The sequence below is a fragment of the Oncorhynchus keta genome, chromosome 6 (assembly GCF_023373465.1).
Source record: "Oncorhynchus keta strain PuntledgeMale-10-30-2019 chromosome 6, Oket_V2, whole genome shotgun sequence".
In the NCBI taxonomy this organism is placed as follows: domain Eukaryota; kingdom Metazoa; phylum Chordata; class Actinopteri; order Salmoniformes; family Salmonidae; genus Oncorhynchus; species Oncorhynchus keta.
The window spans coordinates 23,178,800-23,197,748 of NC_068426.1; the positions used below are offsets into that span (position 1 = coordinate 23,178,800).

Here is an 18,949-nt window from a genome sequence, read left to right on the forward strand (position 1 = left end):
TCCCAGTGGGTAAGAAGTTTACATACACTCAATTAGTATTTGGTAGCGTTGCCTTTAAGTTGTTTAACTTGGGTCAAATGTTTTGGGTAGCCTTCCACAAGCTTCCCACAATAAGTTGGGGGAATTTTGGACCATTCCTCCTAACAGAGCTGGTGTAACTGAGTCAGGTTTGTAGGCCTCCTTGCTCGCACACACTTTTTCAGTTCTGCCCACAAATTTTCTGTAGGATTGAGGTCAGGGCTTTGTGATAGCCACTCCAATACCTCGACTTTGTTGTCCTTAAGCCATTTTGCCACAACTTTGGATGTATGCTTGGGGTCCTTGTCCATTTGGAAGACCCATTTGCAACCAAGCTTTTACTTCATGGCTGATGTCTTGAGATGTTGCTTCAATATATCCACAATTTTCTTCCCTCATGAAGCCATCTATTTAGCGAAGTGCACCAGTCCCTCCTGCTGCAAAGCACCCCCACAACATGATGCTGCCACCCCCGTGCTTCACAGTTGGGATGGTGTTCGTATGCTTGCAAGCCTCCCCCTTTTTCCTCCAAACATAACGATGGTCATTATGGCCAAACAGTTCTATTTTTGTTTCATCAGATCAGAGGACATTTCTCCAAAAAGTACGATCTTTGTCCCCATGTGCAGTTGTAAACCGTACTCTGGCTTTTTTAATGGCGGTTTTGGAGCAATGGCTTCTTGCTTGCTGAGCGGCCTTTCAGGTGATGTCGATATAGGACCCGTTTCCTCCAGCATCTCACAAGGTCCTTGCTGTTGTTCTGGGATTGATTTGCACTTTACGCACAAAAGTACATTCATCTCTAGGAGAAAGAACGAGTCTCCTTCCTGATTGGTATGACAGCTGTGTGGTCCCATGGTGTTTATACTTGCGTACTATTGTTTGTACAGATGAACGTGGTACCTTCAGGAATTTGGAAATTGCTCCCAAGGATGAACCAGACTTGTAGAGGTCTACAATTTACAATTTTATTTCTGAGGTCTTGGCTGATTTCTTTTGATTTTCCCATGATGTCAAGTAAAGAGGCACTGAGTTTGAAGGTAGGCCTTGAAATACATCCATGGGTACACCTCCAATTGACTCAAATGATGTCAATTAGTCTATCAGAAGCTTCTAAAGCCATGAAATCTTCTGGAATTTTCCAAACTGTTTAAAGGCACAGTCAACCTAGTGTATGTAAACTTCTGACCTACTGGAATTGTGATACAGTGAATTATAAGTGAAATAAACTGTCTGTAAACAATTGTTGTTAAAATTACTTGTGTCATGCACAAAGTAGATGTCCTAACTGACTTGCCAAACTATAGTTTGTTAACAAGAAATGTGTGGAGTGGTTGAAAAACAAGTGTTAATGACTATCCTAAGTGTCTGTAAACTTCCGACTTCAACTGTACATATTCTCATTCACCTCTCTAGATTTGAGTGTATTAGGTAGTTGTTGGGAAATTGTTAGCTTACTTGTTAGTTTTTACTGCAGTCGGAACTAGAAGCACAAGCATCACTACACTCTCATTAACATCTGCTAACCATGTGTATGTGACCAATAAAACGTGATTTGATCATAGCCTCTCGTGCCAGATGGCCTAAGTATCAAAACACACTAAGGGTTGTATCATCTGATAAACAAGGGAAGAATGATAGCATTGTTCTCTGGATGCAATACATTACAGACTTCATGACCAGTGAAACCTTTCACTTGTTTCCTGACTAGTAAAGAGCATGAAAGTTAAGGATGTGGCACTTTGAAACCAAGATATCACAATTAGCAGAGGAGCAAGGTCAAGAGTTTTCCCCAGGGGAAATTAATACTAAAGTTAAAATGTCATTGGATTAATGTGTAAATTACTGATATATAGACACCTCAGGAGAATGAAGGAAGTGAAAGTTGGACAAGGAATACAAAGCAGTTATTCAGGGAAAACAGATGGCATATTGAAGCTATAAAACACTTTGTAACATCTCCTTCAACTCGATATAACTCAAGTCAGTGTGTTGAACTCTAGCAGGCCATCACAAATGTGGTGGTGATGACTTATCAACCTGTGTGCTAAAGTTAACAAATTAACATTATCAAACATATAAAAGAATGCAGCAAGAGCAATATACTTGTTTTTAAACAATAATGCAAACACATGACTGTAATGAAACCAATGTCCTGGCTGTGACCACAATGAGGGGATTGCATGCCGAGGTAGGAGTAAATGACACAGGATTTCCTGTCAGCCTTTCAACATATTTCACTCTTAACCTCTAAGTTCTCACTTTCCCCATCCCGTCAATTACCAGGCCAACTGTTGACGACAGTCAGAGAGGGTAGAAGCTGTACCATATTAGGAATAGTCAAGTGAGATCGTCAATACCATGCACTTGTTCCAGGGAGCACTTTAAGTACAATGAATGAAACAATTGTATGGTGTGAACAGTGACTTATGAAAAAGTGTTTGCATTATGAATGTTTACTTGGACTCAGTGAACCTACGATTGTGTCAAACTCATCAGAAGGCCGCAGCAGAACAGCAGGGGGAAATGGAAGATGTGAAACTCTGGAAAATGTTTTATTGACTGCTGGAACTCTGTACTCCCCCTTTGGCTCTCCCAATTATCCCTGCTCTGCAGACACGCAAGCAAACCATTACGTGACTTTGAACATGTGGCTACAGTATATCTGGAAACCCATATTTCCATTCTTACTCTGTTTTTTAGTGATCAGTTGAACTGCATTTTCCACTGTTCTAAAAAGGTCTAGAATACTTCATCAGCACCCTGACTGAAGAGAACATGCAGCTGTAACACTTGTGAGAATAACCAGCGAATGTACAGTACATTACAGAATACTGACCTAAGCCATACAAGCTAATCAAATCCATGTCTACTCCAACCACATGTACCCCGAAATAAACATCAGTGTAATAAAAAGTGTTGTCAAACACAGCCTCTCTCTGAACCCTAGCTCACAGCCAAGGAGCCAGCCAAATCACTCCCACCAAGTCCCAGTGATGCAATTCCCCAGAAAGGTGGGAGGAATTTCCCCACACTTCCTAGTTTTCCTCGAGGCCCTCGGTCTCATCCCGTATCCCACAGAGAACTTCCCGTACCATGAGACGGGCGTGAGAAAACAGGGGCCGGAGAGGGACGGCGGTCAAGTCTGTGTGTTTACCATAGTAATCATCACAGTGGGGGAGCCAAGAGGAAGTCAAAAAGAGGAAGAAAAGTAAAACAGCCATGATGTTATGATATTCCGTTTGAGATTCCAAAATGGTAGGAAGGAAGTGTCTCTTGGGTTGTGGCAGAAATCCAGAAACGTGGTTTGTGTGTATTTGGTGGGTAACAAGAAAATTCGAAAGCTTTTCATTTCGGTCACAAGTTTTGGTAACCAATTCAACACAGTGGACCGTACTGTAGTACACGAAGAAAAAGCACAGCGCTATACCACCATCTTATTTCAAAAGGACCATCCTCAACATGTGTACAATGACATTTCAAAGGGATCTCCATTAGATCATACTTCTCCAATATCAAAGCAGATAATAACCTTTGGTCATGATGGATGACAATCCTACAACATAATACGGTATATGTAGCCATTAGATAAGGTTATAATAGCATCACTTGATTGATGCTATATCACTTTCAACTATCACTGAACACTACTATGAATGAGGGGGAATACACAACATAGTTAATACAACAGAAGATAGAGACCATCTCTCCTGCCCCCTTCCCCTCAAGCGGTCAACAATGCTGAACAGGGGCGCAACTTTGGTTTCAGAAGTGAGGGAGGGATTCTATTTTTTTTTACCCAGTCGGATGCACACTCCAAAAACAGCCTACCCGACCACTCGGAGGCGGCCACATGGTCCTAAAGCACACAGTTTCCCTGTTTTATACCACATTCCAATGATAAGACTGAGAGGGACAAATCATATTTCAGAATGCGGGCCCCACGTCCTCAATCTACACACAATACCCTACAATGACAGAGAAAACAGGTTTACATTTTTGCATGTTACATTTTTATTTATTTAAATGAAATAACTTATTTACAAGTATTTATAGACACTTTGGACATGATTTGGAAAGGCGCACAAACCTGTCTATATAAAAAGGTCCCACAGTTGACAGTGCATGTCAGATCAAAAACCAAGCCAAGAGGTTGAAGTAAATGCTCCATAGCCCTTCCATACAGGATTGTGTTAGGGCACAGATCTGGGGAAGGGTACCAAAACATTTCTGCAGCATTGAAGGTCCCCAAGAACACAGTGGCCTCAATCATTCGTAAATGGAAGAGGTTTGGAACCACCAAGACTCTTCCTAGAGCTGGCTGCCCAACAAACTGAGCAATCGGGGGAGAAGGGACTTGGTCAGGGACGTGACCAAGAACCCTGATGGTCACTGACAGAGCACCAGAGTACCTCTGTGGAGACGGGAGAACCTTCCAGAAGGACAACCATCTCTGCAGCAATCCACCAATAAGGCATTTATGATAAGAGTGGCCAGATGGAAGCTACCCCTCAGGAAAATGCACGACATCCCGCCTGAAGGAACCTAAAGGACTCTCCAACCATAAGAAACAAGATTCTCTGGTCTGATGACATGAAGATTGAACTCTTTGGCCTGAATGCCAAGTGTCTGGAGGAAACGTGGCAACATCCTACCGTGAAGCATGGGTGGCAGCATCATACCGTGGGGATGTTTTTCAGCGGCTTGGACTGGGAGACTAGTCAGGATCGAGGGAAAGACGAACGGAGCAAAGTACAGAGAGATCCTTGATGAAAACCTGCTCCAGAGCACTCAGGACCTCAGACTGGGGCGAAGGTTCACCTTCCAACAGGACAACGACCCTAAGCACACAGCCAAGAGAAGAGAATACAGGAGTGGCTTCGGGCCAAGTCTCTGAATGTCCTTGAGTGGCCCAGCCAGAGCCTGGACTTGAACCCGATCGAACATCTGTGGAATGGCCTGAAAATAACTATGCAGCGATGCTCCCCATCCAGCCTGCCAGAGCTTGAGAGGATTGGCAGAGAAGAATGGGAGAAACTCCCCAAATACAGGTGTGCCAAGCTTGTAGCGTCAAACCCAATTCGACTTGAGGCTGTAATTGCTGCCAAAGGTCCTTCAACAAAGTAAAGGGTCTGAATACTTATGTAAGTGTGATACTTCTAAAAACCTGTTTTTGATGTGTCAATATGGGGGTGTTGTGTGTAGACTGACGAAGGGAAGAAAACAATTGAATACATTTTAGAACAAGGCTGTAACGTAACAATGTAGAAAAAGTCAAGGAGCCTGAATACTTTCCAAATGCAGAGGCATAAAACGGTAGTAGAATCCAGAATTAGTTTTTGTAGCATTGGAGAGAACCTTGAGCTAATTACATGCCAGACAAAACAGTCTTATCTAGGTATCTCTATAATTCCTCATTTACTTCAGACTTAGAGGGTTTCCTCCATTCATTTTTATAAACAAACCAAATAAAATGTCATACAATGTCAATCCAATGTGTAGCATTTCTGGACTGGGATTCCATGTTGGGCGAGTTCAAACCGGTACACTCCATTGTGCAGTCTCATCAGCTACACATCTAACTAGAAAAACATGCTTTTGTGTTACTGGGTAATGTTTTGCCATTTGACAAGACTCAGCTGTTTCAGTTGGAACCATGGTAATAGTAGGTAACCTGAGACTAATGTCTACGAGTGGTGTGCAATGAAATGAGGTCTACGCCAATTGGTTCATTTCCCAAGTGTGGGTCTCTGCATAGTGCATGGTGTGCTCGGTTTGTTGGTACAGAATGGTGAATGCTGGGACTTAGGTAACCTAACCTATTCAACATTATTAGACCTTCTAGAACACACCTCTTTATCACTGCTACATCCTTTGAACAAGCAGTGGGCAGGCCTATAGGAATACAACAATCAGGGCTATTTTTAGAAATGCCAAACCCTTTCTTTGATGCAATCGTGACATTTCATTGTTTCCTCGCCCATAAAAAAACACGTCAACCTGAAGGTGGGACCGTAAAAGAACAAAGTATGACCTTAAACATCCCTTTTTCAACTGAGTGACTCACTAAAATGGCTGACACACAGACGTAATAGATTTGAACAGTCATCCAACTCGGGAACTTGGGCCTCTTTCTAGAGCACAGACTTTCTGACCTGAAGATCACTGACGCCATGATTTGACCAGAGTTCCCAGTTGTTTTGAACGCGGAATGAGTGTTACGAGCGGGTCACAAGCCCTGTATTTACCGTGACAACTACACACAGAGGTGAATATCAAGATGATGTCAAGGTGGGACCACACGTCCTTCATCAGTCCATCAGTGCTACTGCTGCTGCATACTCTGAAAGTAAGCTGGCAAAGTAGCCTTGGATCAACATCCAACTCCTATTCAAACTATGTCTGAGGCATTGGCAATAAGAGGAATGTCCCATTCTGTTCATATCATGCAAATTCCATGTTCATATTGATTTAAACTGAGGTATGAGGGCAATCCTGAAGTGTGGTAGAAGGGACATGTCGAAACTGGTCTAGCTGCAGTATGTCTCTCATACCTACAGCAGCCAACCCAATTTATTATTACTGTCATTTGTCTGATAAAAGTCAGCAATGTTATTGGTATAATAACAGACCTCTGTCTTCCTGGCAATTTCTGTTGCTCATAGAATGACAGATCTCTTTCCTGCAAATATGTTAGCATTGGTGTAGATATGCGCATGGTAGAGTCTTACCTGTAGTATCTGTTGCTCCAGCTGTGAGTTGGCTCTGCACAGCTCCATGATCTGTCTGAGCAGCAGCTTGGTGCTCTCGGTCTTCCCTGCTCCACTCTCCCCACTGTGTAACAAAGTACAGGAGACCATTCTAAATAAGTGCCAGTGTATCAGTGGCGCCATGTAGTACGGCTGTATTACAACATTGAATAAGGCAATTTACTCAATTGCTCAAATTCAAAGAGAGAAAAAAAGCAGTGCATTGCTAGAATACACAGACTAGAGAGATAGACATTCTGAACACTGACTGGCAGATTCATTTGGTACAGATAACACAATATCACCTCAGAATGTCGACTTTTTAATCTACCTTGTTCAGAACCATATTCCTAATTAAGCTAGGCTTCAACATGATTGTTTACAAATGTGTTCATGTTTCTAGTGACCCAGAATTAGAAGGACATTTGGCAGCCAAATTACAGGAGCTTGATGTATCTCTCTACCAAACTGATAAGCAGTACACATGAGTGAGTACTTGAAAACCAGTGCAGGGTTTTGCATGAGCAATAGGACATGCAAATGTACATGTGCAGCTGATAGTGTAGCCTAAATACAGTGAAGCTACTATTGACACCAGGATTCGCCATTCTGCCAAGGGGAGAAAGCCAAGCGTGACCTAGGGCTATTGTTATAAGCTCTGATTGCAAATGGCATTTCACAAATAAATGTTTTAAATCTAATTTAAATGTTTCCATGACATCGACGCTGGTTGTATTTCCATTATTCCATCAGTCTTCTTGACTTTCTGCATAACGTTTGCGTCAAAAAAAAACAACAACTCTACATTCACCAACTGCAAGTTCATGTCCAAGAACAACACTCCGTTTAAAATCCTGGGAGAACTCATAAGGCTTGGCGGTTGAATGCATTTCTTTCTTATCCCCATGTAAAATCTAGGCTCCATGGCAACTCTATAGCATATTTCTTGTCCTACAATGAAGCAAGTAAAGAAGAAAGTCAAAATAAAATAAAAAAAGAAAGTTTGAATGACAGAGGGACAGTATTGTTACAGCTAATGCTTGCGTATTGTCCTGTAGCCCATCCCAGCCTTGTGCAGGTCTACAATTTTATCCCTGATGTCCTGACACAGCTCTCTGGTCTTGGCCATTGTGGACAGGTTGGAGTCTGTTTGATTGAGTGTGTGGACAGGTGTCTTTTATACAGGTAACAAGTTCAAACAGGTGCAGTTAATACAGGTAATGAGTGGAGAACAGGAGGGCATCTTAAAGAAAAACTAACAAAACTAAAACAAACAGCCTGAATTCTTAATGGTTGGTAGGTGATCAAATACTTATGTCATGCAATAAAATGCAAATTAATTATTTAAAAATCATACAATGTGATTTTCTGGATTTTTGTTTTAGATTCCGTCTCTCACAGTTGAAGTGTACCTATGATAAAAATTACAGACCTCTACATGCTTTGTAAGTAGGAAAACCTGCAAAATCAGCAGTGTATCAAATACTTGTTCTCCCCACTGTATTTCGCCATGTAATAGGTCAATGCATCCATTCTCCTTCCACATCAAACTTTTCTTGTGAAAGGCTGTCTAGGGCTGTGATTGGTGGATAACCTCTGTGCATGTGTTGGCACGCAATTGGGACATGATTCGACATTGGGCTGACAGAAGTGACAGTGAGATGCTGCATTTGTAAAACGTTACGTTATAACAGAACCTCGATTATTGCGATACAGGCATTTTCCCTATCGCGCTAAAACAAACTCGAATATATCGCCCAGCCCTAGTAGGTCGTCAATCACAGTCCTTCCTTGTTGCCTAAACAATTATCAGCCTCATTCAACCCCTCCCACCGCCTGACTGGCTCATTCATCAGTGGCGTCGCTGTAACCCAGAACGACTGGCCCTATCAAACACTGCCGGGGCTGCTGGGAAGGCGTGTGCTTGGAACAACAAATGGGAAAATACTATACAAGCAACAACCGCATAGATCTGTAAAAGTGCATTAGTCCTTCCATTCATGCTTTAAAGCATTTAAGCCCCCCTCTTTCCAGATGGATCCACTTCTGTGGATGTAAAACAGAACAGCAACATCTCACTTCCATTTGCAGGAGTTTACCAATCAACATCTCCACAGATGCAAACTACACGGTGTTCACCCTTCCAGTCTACAAATCATCCGCAATAACACCTGTTTCCGGCCCTGAATATCCTCATGTATCACTTTCCTAAAAAGGACACAGCTGGAGATACACATCCTGTAGATACATGTATCTGCAATACTAGAACCCATGGTCTGGTTTGCTGATGTTACTTTTCAGTCTAAAGTTGTATGTTATGCCATTTGACATTTTATCTTGGAGAAAGGGGATAAAAGTGGCTTACATTTTTAAACATTCACACGCAGGTTGCAAATTCATTTAAGTGACAAAATGTTTGAAATGACAGTATTAAAATCTATACACCAACATCTAAAAACAGAAAAAAGGTCTGTAGCCTGCAGCAGTGGAGAGCAAAGTTCAGTACAAAATATCCTCCACTGGAATGATTGACAGGGCTAAAGTTAAGCTCCTAAACGTCTGACAAACCCATTGAGGAGAACCTCCCTCGTGTTAACCAAGTTTACTGTAGCTTTATGCCGGGGCAGACCTTCAGTGTAAGTGTATTGCTTAGGGGGGAATCCACATTACTGTAGTGGAAACCTCTGTAGCTTGATACTGGATGCTGTAGTGGTATTGTAATTAAGAGACCCAAAACTGCTGTAAAATCATTTCCAGGAGATTTGGGGGGGATAACACACAGGAACCATGAGGAGAGTAGGTTATGAGAAATGCTCAGACAAGGGGATTCAGACAGACAGCCAGACAGTAAAAATATATGTTTTTCTTCCATCAAAAGGGTGCCATATTTCAAGCTAGATGAAGGTCACCAGAGGCAGATAAGGAAAACGGTGTGTTCTCACCAGGAGGCTACACAAGACCTCTTCACTATGGCAGCATTTAGCAGCAGGATAACGCTGACATGACGCAAGCCTGCTGATCTGCAGCCACAACAAACACGGACACAGCTAAGCTGTCAATGTCAGCATAAAAGAGAACCGCGAACGCTGAGCAAAACAAAACCCTGACATAGGTGTTTGTTGCCATTTGTCAGGAAATGTCTGGATAGTGTTCAAGACCGCGTATAAAAAAACATTCACACTATCGTGCCAACCCAAACTGAACCATGCTTGTAACAACGGTTCATGTAATAACTTGCCGGTTAACGTAATAAAACATTGAACAGGATGTATATATCTCCAGCTGTGTCCTTTAAGGGATAGTTCGAAATTTACTGGGGTAGAAGAGAATAGAGGGTTGATAAACTTTTTTTTTTGTTGCTTTGGGGAGGGTTGTGTTTTTTCCCCCCTGGTTTTACTATACACACACATTTCTTCCATAGCCAAATGTCCTCATCTGCTTGCACTATTAAGGTGTTTTGGTACTTCCCGTATGCACTAGGCTTTTCCACACGCTTATGAAACCACAGGTCAATATAGTCTACTAGTCTGTCTAATCCTGTCCTCTTTCCACCATTCAGTGACAATAGTGGTAGGTGGATTGGTTTGTCCAGATCTACAATAAGCAAACAACCAATCATACCACAAATAAAAATCATTCAAATATGCACCAATTGTCAATATAAATCCACCAGAACATAGAGGAATAGCTGATAGGCAGCGGAGGACAGGTGCGGAGGACAGGTGCGGAGGACAGGTGCGGAGGACAGGTGCGTCATTGCACATTAAAGAACAGTGAAGACATGAGAAACGCAGCTCGAAAAGCTCCCCTATTGATCTTGTTTTAGATGTGGCACCAACACAACCAGTCACAATGTTTTAATCTGATTAGGATACTTAAAAAGTATCCTGTAGGCTACCTGTGCATGTTTATCAACTCTACTAATTCCAGCATCCAAACTGGTCATTTGATGAATGGAAAGAGACTGTTACAAACCAACAAGTTTAATGAAAGAGAGCTTGTCCATGCTGTTAACGCAAGTGGTAAAGTCGATCTCCGCGTTCATAAACACAGGGTCGCTACAGTTATTGTTATTTGAGGTTGTAATCATCATTTTTGGTTAATTCATTGAGGGGAGAGGCGTGTGCAATTTTTAAGTACAAGGGGATGTTCATGTCATTGTTTTGACACAGAGTAAAAACATTTAATAATTAAAGCTGCAAGCAGCTATTCCGGGGTTCAGATGTGTGTCCACTGTCACCATCAGGAAAAATTGGACACATTGTCCTAGGACAAGTTATATTTCTGCTGTTTACTAAGCTTGCCAAATATCAGAACACAAAATCAAGCTGCTCATTGTCACGCCTTGGTCTTAGTATTTTGTGTTTTCTTTAATTATTTTTTCAGGCCAGGGTGTGACATGGGGTTATTGTATTGTCGTATTGGGGTTTTTGTAGGCATTGGGATTGTGGTTGATTAGGGGTGTGTCTAGTATAGGCTTGGCTGCCTGAGGCGGTTCTCAATCAGAGTCAGGTGATTCTTGTTGTCTCTGATGGGGAACCGTATTTAGGTAGCCTGGGTTTCACTTTGTATTTCGTGGGTGATTGTTCCTGTCTCTGTGTAGTTTCACCAGATAGGCTGTAATTAGGTTTTCACGTTTCGTTTGTTGTTTTGTATTTTGTATAAGTTATGTTCATGTATCGCGATTCATTTATTAAAGACATGAGTAACCACCACGCTGCATTTCGGTCCGACTCTCTTTCAACAAACGAAGAACGACGTTACACTCATGCAATATAATATGCTTTTCAGGTTTTTTGGACCATTTTTAATGATGTTGACCACTTTAAACGTCTTTTTCTTCAGGACCGATCAGCACCAAATTTGGTACATCTATGTATCCACATTTGTAAAAAAGAGGAATAATAATAGTCAACAAATATAATAGCTTTCACGAGCTTCGCTGCTAAACCCCTAATAAATGTCAGAGGTATCCTTTGGGTACTATAATACATTGTTTTTGATAAAAAAATATAATTTGTGTGATGTCAGAACTCCAGTCCGCCCACACCAGTCGCCGCTCAACTCCATCGTAAATCATGGAGTTGGATTTAGTCAGCTAGTTCTGCACAGAAATAAACCAGTCAGTAAGTGGGCTCCCGAGTGGCGCAGCAGTCTAAGGAACTGCATCTCAGTGCTAGAGGCGTCACTACAGACACCGTGGTTAAAATCCAGGCTGTATCACAACCGGCCACGATTGGGAGTCCAATAGGGCGACGCACAATTGGCGTCATCCAGGTTTGGCCGGTGTAGGCTGTCATTGTAAATAAGAATTTGTTCTTAACTGACTTGCCTAGATTTATTTATTATATATATTTTTTCTAACACCAGCAACCATCCAGCTCAAACCCACCAGATATTTCTAATATAACTGGTAATAAAAACAGGTTGACATTTAAAGAATCTGCAGCATTTACTCAATGCAATCTTCGCGACAGGGGTAACATTGCCTTTAAATGGTGAATATCCGAAAAGGGGTGCTTGAATCCTGACCTAAGTAAAGATGTGTTCCATTACAACTTTTATTTAGAAAATTCCATTCCACAAACCAATCGAGTAAAGTGTTACCCGAGTGTATGTGTGTCTACATTTCAATTTGGTTTGGTAGTTTGGTGAACCACACTTCACCAAACTATGTCTCCATGTATGAGTACGCAGTTAATTTGGTGTGTGTACATTTTAATGTGTGCGTCTTTACATGCAAATGTATTTAAGGACACCCATCTAGGACCGGGTCAGACTTCCCATTGCCTCCCCCCATTGCCTCCAGAACAGCCCGATTCTTCTGGGAATTCTACAAGATGTTGGAAACATTCCACAGGGATGTTGGTCCATGGTAATGCGATGGCATCACTCAGTTGCTACAGATTGGACGGCAGTACATTCATGCTGTGAACAGCTCATTCCATCTCATCCCAAAGATGCTCAATTGGTTTGAGGTCTGGGGACTGTGCAAGCCACTCAAGTGAACTGAACTCGCAGTCATGTTCCAGGCAATGTTTTTCCACTCCTCAATTGTCCAGTGTTGGTGATCGTGTGCCGATTGGAGCCGCTTCTTCTTGTTTTTAGCTGATAGGAGATGAACCCGGTGTGGTCATCTGCTGCAATAGCCCATCCGACAAGGATCGACCAGTTGTTCGTTTGAAAATGCCATTCTGCAATAGCCCATCCGACACGTATTGGCAAGTTGTTCGTTCCGAGATGCCATTCTGCACATCACTGTTGTACTACGCCATTATTGGTCTGTTTGTGGCCCGCCTCTTAACTTGCCCTATTCTTGCCATTTTCCTTCGACAAGCTGTTTTCGCTCCAGCACTTCCACCGAATGAATGTTTTCTGTTTATTGCACCATTCTCGGCAAACCCTTGACACTGTCATGTGTGAAAACCCCCGGAGGGCGGCCATTTCTGAGATCCTGGATCCAGCTCACCTGGAAACAACGATCATACCACACTCAGTCGCTTAGGTCACTTGTTTTGCCCCTTCGAACACTAAATAGAACAGTAACTAACGATGCCTGTCTGCATGCTCTATATAGAAAGCCACATTACTCCCCATCTGCAGGAGCGAGCCATTTGAGAATGGGGTGGTGTACCTCAAACTGTCCGGTGAGCGTCTACGACTGTGCATGTGTGTACATTTCAACGTGTGCTTGCGAGTGTTCCTGTATGATGGGCATGTGTTTGAGTTGTAATTGTCAGTGGGTGGTAGGTACTACAGTTGAAGTTGGAGGTTTAGCCAAATACATTTAAACTCAAGTTTCACAATTCCTGACATTTAATCCTAGTAAAAATTCCCTGTCTTAGGATCACCACTTTATTTTAAGAATGTGAAAATGATTTATTTCAGCTTTTATTTCTTTCATCACATTCCCAGTGGGTCAGAAGTTTACATACAGTCAATTACTATTTGGTAGCATTGCCTTTAAATTGTTTTACATGGGTCAAACGTTTTGGGAAGCCTTTCACAAGCTTCCCACAATAAGTTGGGTGAATTTTGGCCCATTCCTCCTGACAGAGCTGGTGTAACGGAGTCAGGTTTGTCGGCCTCCTTGTTCGCACACACTTTTTCAGTTCTGCCCACAATTTTTCTATAGGATTGAGGTCAGGACTTTGTGATGGCCAATCCAATACCTTGACTTTGTTGTCCTTAAGCCATTTTGCCACCCCATTGGACGCATGCTTGGGGTCATTGTCCATTTGGAAGACCCATTTGCGACCAAGCTTTAACTTCCTGATTGATGTCTTGAGATGTTGCTTCAATATATCCATATAATTTTCTTTCCTCATGATGCCATCTATTTTGTGAAGTCATCTCTAGGAAACAGAACACGTCTCCTTCCTGAGCGGTATGACGGCTGCGTGGTCCTATGGTGTTTATACTTGCGTACTATAGTTTGTACAGATAAACGTGGTACCTTCAGGCGTTTAGAAATTGTTCCCAAGGATGAACCAGTTTTTTTCTGAAGTCTTGGCTGATTTCTTTTGATTTTCCCATGACGTCAAGCAAAGAGGCACTGAGTTTGAAGGTAGGCCTTGAAATACATCCACAGGTACACCTCCAATTGACTCAAATTATGTCAATTAGCCTGTCAGAAGCTTCTAAAGCTATGCCATCCTTTTCTGGAATTTTCCAAGCCGTTTAAAGGCACAGTCAGCTTAGTGTATGTAAACTTCTGACCCACTGAAATTGTGACAGATTATTTCACTTATAATTCAGTGTCTATAAACAATTGTTGGAAAAATTACTTGTGTCATGCACAAAGTAGATGTCCTAACCGACTTGCCAAAACTATAGGTTGTTAACAAGACATTTGTGGAGTGGTTGAAAAACAAGTTAATGACTCCAACCTAAGTGTATGTAAACATCCGACTTCAACTGTATGTGCATCAAATTGAGAAAAGTAGTTCATAAAAACACTGATTTTGGTATGTTATTACATGATTGGTTGAAGTTATTACATTATTCATCCACAAAGTTGTTACTCACCGGTTCATGTAATAATTAGAGGTTAATAGCGGAACATTTTATTACGTTAACCAGCAAGTTATTACATTAACCCGGTTTTATTACATACAAAATTGAAAAGTTATTACATTAACCAGTGTATTACATTAACCGTTGCTGTCTTGGATACTTTCTATTCATTGTCCTTTACAACATGTTTCCAGCAACTATTATAGTGGATATGTGACCAGGCTAGTCCAATACAGCTTGGCTCAGTAGTGTAAAATAAGTACCAGACTGTTAATGGATTCACCTGATAACAATGCATTGGTTTCGGGGTCCCGTGGCTAACCTTCCCATCATGGACTGGTAGGCTCTGTCTGCCACAGCAAATATATGAGGAGGTAGCTTGCTCTTCTCATGGTACTTATACCTCTCTGATACCTGCACAGATACAAGGAGGAACATCTTTACAGCCATTGTCTACAAATAGTTTAGTAGATTTTTTTTTTAAAGATTCCTGGTCAGTTATGTCACCTAAGATAATAAAGGCAAGCATAAGTGCTAAAGCCTCAATATTAGTTGGAGCTATTCAAAAGTCCTCAAAACAATTGCAAGTTCAGTGTCTAGTCCTATTCCAAGAAAATAAGTTATCTTCTGGGTTGAAGTGCCATTATTAATTGCAATATGCCAACGTTAATGTTTTCCAGGTTATAGTGAGTCACAAGATAACTAGGGCAGCTTTTAGGAGAAAGTCTGCCAGCACAGCTTAATGCTTATTGGTCTTGTGGGAGTACTTACCTCTTTCACATAGAGAGGGAGGTATTTAAATGGATTTATGGCCACCAAGATGTCCCCAATGTAGGTCTTGTAGAGATAGGTGGTAGGATGGAAAGAGACAGAGAGTTTACTAAGTTACTGGCCCAACACTTTAACCACTAGGCTACCTGCCGCCCAATTAATGTGTACTGTACTGTATTTTCAAACACACACACCACTCCAGTGTCACTGCATAGAGTTAATGTCACTGACTCTATGCACACACACTTCTACACACGCTGCAGCTACTGTCTATTATCCATCCTGTTGCCTCGTCACTTCACCAGTACTTACAGTACATGTACATATCTACCTCAATTTCGTTGTACCCCTGCACATCAACTTGGTACTGGTACTCAATGTACAGTGCATTCAGGAAGTACTCAGAACCCTTGACTTTGTCCACATTTTGGTTGCATTACAGCCTTATTCTAAAATTGATTAAATAGTTTCCCCCCCTCATCAATCTACACACAATAACCCATAATAAAAAAGCAAAAACAGTTTACATTTTTGAAAAATTTATACAAATAAATATCACATTTGCATAAATATTCAGACCCTTTACTCAGTACTTTGTTGAAGCACATTTGGCAGTGATTACCGAGTCTTCTTGGGTATGACGCTATAGCTTGGCCCACTTGTATTTGGGGATTTTCCCCCATTCTTCTCTGCAGATCATCTCAAGCTCTGTCTGGTTGGATTGGGGAGCATCACTGCACAGGTATTTTCAGGTCTCAACGGGTCTCTCCAGAGATGTTCGATCTGGTTCAATTCCGGGCTCTGGCTGGGCCACTCAAGGACATTGAGACTGGCCCAGAAGCCACTCCTGTGTGGTCTTGGCTGTGTGCTCCATTAATCTTTCCCTCAACCCTGACTCATCTTCCAGTCCCTGTAGCTGAAAAACATCCCCACAGCATGATGCTGACACCGTAGGGATGGTGCAAGGTTTCCTCCAGACGTGACGCTTGGCATTCAGGCCAAAGACATCAATCTTGGTTTCATCAGACCAAAGAACCTTGTCTTTCATGGTCTGAGTCCTTTAGGTGCCTTTTGGCAAACTTTAAGTGTGCTGCCGTGCCTTTTGATGAAGAGTGGCTTCTGTCTGACCACTCTACCATAAAGGCCTGATTGGTGGAGTGCTGCAGAGATGGGTGTCCTTCTGGAAGGTTCTCCGATCGCCACAGAGGAGCTCTGTCAGAGTGAGCATCGTGTTCTTGGTCACCTCCCTGACCAAGACCTTTCTCCCCCAATTGCTCAGTTTGGCCGGGCTGGCAGCTCTAGGAAGAGTCTTGGTGGTTCCAAACTTCTTCCATTTAAGAATGATGGAGGCCACTGTGTTCTTGGGGACCTTCAGTGCTGCAGAAATGTTTTGGTACCCTTCTTCAGATATGTGCCTCGGCAATCCTGTCTCGGAGCTCTACAGACAATTCCTTCGACCTCAATGGCTTGGTTTTTGTTCTGACATACTCTGTCAACTGTGGGACCTTATATAGACAGGTGTGCCTTTCCAAATTATGTCCAATCATTTGAGTTGACCACAAGTGGACTCCAATGAAGTTGTAGAATCATATTATTATTATTATTATTATTTCAAGGATGATCAATGGAAACAGGATGCACCGGAGCTCAATTTCAAGTCTCACAGCAAATAAGGTATTTCGGTTTTTTATACATTTGCAAAAATGTCTAAAAAACTGTTGTTTTCGCTTTGCCAGTATGGGGTAGTGTGTGTAGATTGATGAGGCAAAAATGTTATTTAATCCATTTCGGAATAACGTAACAAAATGTGTAAAAAGTCAAGGGGTCTGCTTTCCAAACGCACCGTATTAGCCAAGCTATCATATCTCATTTTGTATTTATTCCTTGTGTTACTATTATTATTTTTTATTTGTTGTATTCTGCATTGTTGGGAAGGGCCTAAATAAGCATTTCACTGTTAGTCTATACTTGTTGACGAACCATCTGACAATGACAATTTATTTGACAAAGGTTTTGTTCTGGCAGCAAACAATGGCATGAATTAAAATGACATGTTGATATATGACTGAATATTTGTGTTGTTCATAGATCCCAACCCTTCAACATTGTTGAATTTTTGTTTGCTCAGAAAACTTGGGGGGCCAAATAAAACCACTCCCGAGGGAATCAGTTACGAAACCCTGCCCTAACCCCTAGCACTAACGTTAGCCCTGCTAGCTAACCTTAGTGTTAGCCACCTAGCTAACGTTAGCTACAACAAATTAGAAATTGGAATTTGTAACAGCTCATACTTCCTTTTTCAAATTCGTAACATATCGTACGAATTGCAATTCGTAACGTAACATACAAATTGTAATTCGTAACATATCATACGAAATGAATGATGGACATCTACAAATTAATACCATGCGAAAACGTAACATATCACACTAAATTAATGTATCGGATTTACGTACAGAACAATAGGACATGCTCTGAAACCACGTTGATTTTCCCAAAACAGTCACATGCACATTTCAAGTCTGAACATGTACTTACATAGATGCGATCTTGTTTGAACCGTTGACTCAGGGATTCCAACAAACTTTGTTCATCCAAATCTGACAAGGCTGCCAAATCTTCGTGGAAGAGCCCCTCCATTTCTTTCTAAATCGTATTTATTCGATAAACTCGGATGCAATAATTATATGTAACGTTACTGGACTACTGAAGCTTGATAAAAACAAATTAATTTGCCTTGGTTTTCTGACATTAAAATCCAACATATGCGCCTAAAAACGACAGCGGTGTTATGTCGTAAAAAGGCCACTGTGACAGCAGTGCACACAGCGTAACTGAACTGAGTTTACTCTACTCCCAGGGGAGTACTGAAGTTAAAAGGCGAGCAAAGCAAGGGTTCCCTCTCTTTCATTGCTATACTGTATCATTGGGACGTCCAACCCTGACGTCACCCCGTTGAAATTGAAACGTATAATGGTTAAAGGAAAACTCCCCCAAACGATATTTTAGTATTTGTTTCATTCGTCAATTGTTGATATAGTCCAGTCATATTGCCTTGATTGGCGGCTCGCAGTAATATTTATATTTTAAATGTACAGACTACCAGGGTTGGGGAGTAACAGATTATATGTAATGTGTTACACGTACGGGATTACAAAAAACGAACTGTAATTTGTTAAAATACCAGCAAAACATATTGTAATCAGATTATAGATACTTCGAGGATGACTTTGAAATTCAGAAAGGATTTTTGTGGAAAAAATCTTTGACACTTCTCTCATTTCTCAATGAAATTCAAAACAGCATTGAAAAAAGGCGTAAAGTAAATTTGTTCAACGTGAGCGAGTCTGACCATAAATCAGAGACCACTATGATGACACCATATGTGTTTGATG

General features: G+C 41.6%; 1 protein-coding gene across 2 annotated transcripts in view; it reads right to left on the bottom strand.

Moving 5' to 3' along the window:
* LOC118385259 (myosin-IIIb-like) overlaps positions 1 to 18,465 on the bottom strand; it is a 45,973-nt gene extending 27,508 nt beyond the window's left edge. Inside the window, exons 1-4 of one of the 2 annotated variants that reach the window (XM_052521153.1) lie at positions 18,093 to 18,465; positions 15,555 to 15,620; positions 15,067 to 15,197; positions 6,750 to 6,852 (exon numbers count right to left, since the gene is read on the bottom strand). In XM_052521153.1, coding sequence (XP_052377113.1) covers positions 6,750 to 6,852; positions 15,067 to 15,197; positions 15,555 to 15,620; positions 18,093 to 18,194 — 402 coding nt within the window. In that variant the 5' untranslated portion in view covers positions 18,195 to 18,465. Of the gene's footprint in view, positions 1 to 6,749; positions 6,853 to 7,798; positions 7,818 to 15,066; positions 15,198 to 15,554; positions 15,621 to 18,092 lie in introns of those variants that run through there. The other variant, XM_052521154.1, reaches the window with a different exon arrangement.
* Positions 18,466 to 18,949: the final 484 nt, after the last annotated feature.